At 40.4% G+C, this 4,470-nt stretch overlaps 1 protein-coding gene across 1 annotated transcript; it reads right to left on the bottom strand.

Moving 5' to 3' along the window:
- Positions 1-631: 631 nt before the first annotated feature.
- Positions 632-4,240, bottom strand: CTLA4 (cytotoxic T-lymphocyte associated protein 4; the record flags this gene model as incomplete). The annotated part of the gene is made up of 3 exons (XM_040358478.1): positions 632-885; positions 2,198-2,325; positions 3,874-4,240. Coding segments are annotated over 3 exons (585 nt in total), but the record flags the coding sequence as incomplete, so codon positions are not given.
- Between the last annotated feature and the right edge of the window lie 230 nt (positions 4,241-4,470).

Here is a 4,470-nt window from a genome sequence, read left to right as displayed (position 1 = left end):
AGAAACTTTGATGGGACCATACCTCTAATGTCTCTCATGTAGAAAAATAGCTCAGTTCACGTCTGTGGGGAGTTACTGTTCAGCCACAGCCAACATCAGAGAAAATTTTGAGTCATAGAATGTGCACACTGGAAGAGATAGCAGGTGCCAAATCTGACTGGGGAGTTCTACGGTAGATAAGATTAGGTTGGGCTAGTAAGTTTTACTTAGGAAGTGAACCTAACTCTACCTATATAGGAATATGGGGGGGGGGGGTGCCATTTCGGGCCCCCTGTTGAAAATACTAATTGGTTATTATGCTAGCCCGTTGGCTTCAAACCCCTTTTTCATTAGACCCAGAATAAGTATGCAGATCTGCAAAAAAAGTGTAAACTCTTAAGTGCAAAGTTGATTTAAAGCTGCAGAACCAGCATAATAGCCAGGAGCTAGCATTTGCAGAAAGAGAAGTCAACAATGGCACGTACCACCATTTTTTGAGAAAAGACTCCCTTTAATTTTTATAGAATTCTATGAAAAGGAATATTATATTGCTTCAGTTTGTTTGACATTAAACTGTTATGCAGCACAAGCACTATATGGCAAAAATGTTGCATCTCCTCAGATGCAGGAGATGTGGACATAGTCTAGCACAATAATGCATGCCCAGCTTTGTCTTACAGTGATGTTTGGGCTAAAATGTGTACCATCTTGCTCAAGATAATGTATCGTGACAACATTAGCCAGCAATAACATGCTTGTCAAGCAAGGATGGGTAATAAAATACTTGGTAAGTATGAGGTTTCCAGCTTATTGAAATCACATTTTAATATAATAAGGATGATAATTCTTGTTATTTGATTGAAGTACCTGCCCATAGTGGCCTGTATCCCATCTCCTTTTCCTTCGCTGAAAAACAATTAAAAAAGTTAAACGAAAATCTTTATAGACATATGCAATAAATAAGCCAGTACAGAAACAAATACTTTTTGGATGGACTTACTCTTTAATATAAAAGATAATGGGTCTGATTAACTGAAAGTAAATGCAGAACAGTGAGGAATCATTATGAAGACAATTGTGGTCATGTACCTTTATGTACCTAGTGATCAGCTGAAATACACAATCATGTTTAATGCATGTTTATTGCAGATGTTGTGGTCCTCATCGAAATAATGCTGTTTTAAAGCTTCTTAAATGCAAATAAGGTAACTAAAGTTATGTGTGTGAAGATTATGTCCTAAATGAACATGTCCAGCTATTGCACAACAAAGTAAATTAAACCCTGGAAAGTGATAAACTCAGATCATTATTGTTGGGGAATTGTTTTTGCAAATAGTATTGCTATCTGCTGTTATTAAATTATATAATTACATATACAAGCCAAACAGGTGTACTTCCATTTGGTTGATGTGCTAGCAGCGGTACTCTCAGTTGCTCCTCCCAGTTGTTGCGTCAGCAAAATACTACTGCCTTCTCCATGGATGACAGAAGTCCACTCTGAGACCAGCAGGAGGAAGCTGGTCTTCTGCAGCCTACATGGTCTCAGAAGCAGGGCCGGCCTTTGGGGTGTGCGAGCTGTGCGGCTGCACAGGGCGCCATGGGCAACAGGGGCGCCGTGCGGCCATCACAGCTTGCAGAATGTGAGTCGCAGTCAGTTACTCACATGATCATCAAAGGAGTTCGACTCCTATGAGTCAGAGCAGCAGGCGCTGCCAGGTCTCCCTGCGCGCTGCCAGGTCCCCCTGCCCTGGGACTGGGTGAAGTGCAACGCATCGGTTGCAGCTCCTGAAAAGAATGGCTGCTGCCGCCCCGACAGGCACACTCCGCATGCGCTGCCGCTGCACGGGAAAGCCAGAAAACGCTTGGCTATTCCTGGGCAGACGGCGCATGCGCAGTGGCGTCTAAGCTCCGGGCGGTGCCATTTTTTTATGCAAAGCCGCACCGTCCACCGAAAGGTAAGTCAGTTTAGGTGACCAGGGGGCAAGGGGTGAAGATGGGAGGCGCCACAGGATTAGCTCGCACAGGGCGCCTGAACACCTAAGGCCGGCCCTGCTCAGAAGCATACCTTTTAGCACAGCAGGCACAGAATGCCATTGCCGTCTTTATTACAGACATCATGTATATTAATGCTGACAAATAAACTTTAGTTCTTTTTATTATAACTAAGCATGGAAGTTTGTGCTGGGTAAAAAAAATGTATTATCAAATGACAACTTACCTTACATATTAAAACACTTGTGACCAATAAACTGTAGACCAACATAACCAGAATAGTGATGAGGAAGGCCAAATCGTGGGACTTTGATTCAACTGTTTCCAATGACTGAGCACATTGCGATGTCAGATCTATCAAATCAATTATATTCAATTAAATTCATGTTTTACATGTTTTATAGATCATTTAAGCAAGATGACAAATGCAACAAACATGGTGTCCACCCAAGCATTGATATGTCAACTCATATCTCTAGAAGAAGCTTATGAATTTAATCATCTTTTGGCTCCAAATATGTCCTGTGTTCTCTTCCCTGTCAAGGTGATTACAAGTGTTTCTTAGCCTTTGTGCAGTATTGCCATTCATATATTAGGTTAGACTAATAAAGGGATGTTGCCAAAAATCAAACATAATATTGTGATGGAATCAGCCAATCCTGGACTAACATGTCACATTCTCATGCCCCGTACACACGACTGGGTTTTCCCACAAGAAAACTGCTAGGAGAGCATTTGGCCGGGAATCCCGGCTGTGTGTATGCTCCCTCGCAGTTTTTCCGATAAACCCGCTGGCAAAAAAAAGAGAACCAGCTCTCTTTTTTCCCGTCAGAAATCCAGACCGTGTGTACGGGGCATCAGTCCAGGGCAGGAGCTCAATAAAATGTTGTAACGTCACAGCCCCTTGGATAATATGCAGCATATCCACCAGAACCTAAGTAAACCTAATTAAACAGCTGTTTTTAGGCAAAACAGGTTGCTTTTAAGTCAGACTAAAGCTTTGTACACACAGTCGGACTTCAAACAAACTTTTCCGTGGATTTTTGTCCGAAGGGAGTTGGCCGGGCACACCTATAGCATACACACGGCAGGACTTTTCTGCAAACTTTCCCAATACTTTCCCAACATCACGTGATTTTTCTGCTCTTTTCTGCTCTTTACCGCCACCCTTTTGCCAACTTCTGCTATTGTTGGTTGGTTTTAACATTGGTCCGGGGCATGCGTATTTGTACTTTGGACAAAAGGCTGATGGATTTTTGTACACACGATAGGACTTTGCACCGTAGGACTTTTGTTGCCGAAAAGCTTGTCCGTTTGCAGGGTGAACTTTTGTCCGATGAAAACCGAAAAAGTTTGTCCGATGGAGAGTACACACGGTGGAATTTTTTTGAAAACGTGCTCATTTTGAAGTTTGTTGTCAAAAAGTCTGACCGTGTGTATGAGGCTTTATACTCTTCTTCAGAAGAACTGTAGTAAGGTGGCATAGTTCATCCCATCCAAAAAAATTCTATAGTTCATCCAACCACAATAAGTAAAAGTTTTTCAAATCTATACCTATCCTTTAAAACTACTTAACATGAATGTAAAAAACCTTTAACCTTAAACCTTGTGCTGCTTTTCAGTCCCCCAATTCAAGTATAATAAATGAAGGGGGTTTAGCTAATTATAGTTAATAGTTTAACAGTTTATACCTTTGGACAAAGTTCTTGTTTACTAGCATTATTACCAAATATATTTTGCTTATTATTTTCAGAAGCAGTGAAAGTTATTAGAAAGCTTTCACTAGATGACTTAGAAATTAACTGTATACATTTAAGAATATGTCAATTATATAAATAATATGAATATGTACAAATAATATTAATATTATCAATATATACAAATAGCTGGCAAATTACTCACCACTGACATAAATAAATATTGCATTGCCTTCTGTAATACGGTAGGGGGGAGGATACATGACTTCAAGCTTGCAGAAATACAGTCCAGTGTCCTCCACCTGCATCCCTGATATGTTAAAAATCACATTACGTGGACCTGGAATTCCTAAACATTGGAAGGCATTGCCACTAGTGTCTGGTTCATAGTCAGTGGAAAAAGACAGAACACAAACTTCTGATGTCTGATTGCCTGTTTTCTTCAAAAGGCTTAAACGTATCTCCTCCTCCATTCCCTTTGCTTCGTAGCCACAGTTTAATGTGGCTTCTCCATGTCTGTTAGCCACGACCACAGCTGGCTGGGAAAGTTCAGCACCTGTGAAACAGAAGCATCAACATCATATGTTCTTATTGCTAATTACAGTATATATTTCTAGTTCAGAAGTTTAGTCTCTGCTTTTCACATCAGTTACATCCCCATAGCAACAGCCAAACAAAATACAATAAACCAGTAAAGAAAATTCAGTCTGGAATGCTCACATTCTCACTATCCATACTATAAATTCCCTAGAACTCATAAGGTTATAAAACTGAAATTTATTTGAAACCATAAATATCAAGT

This window comes from Rana temporaria, chromosome 6 (assembly GCF_905171775.1).
Source record: "Rana temporaria chromosome 6, aRanTem1.1, whole genome shotgun sequence".
In the NCBI taxonomy this organism is placed as follows: domain Eukaryota; kingdom Metazoa; phylum Chordata; class Amphibia; order Anura; family Ranidae; genus Rana; species Rana temporaria.
This window is presented reverse-complemented; position numbering and strand designations above follow the sequence as displayed.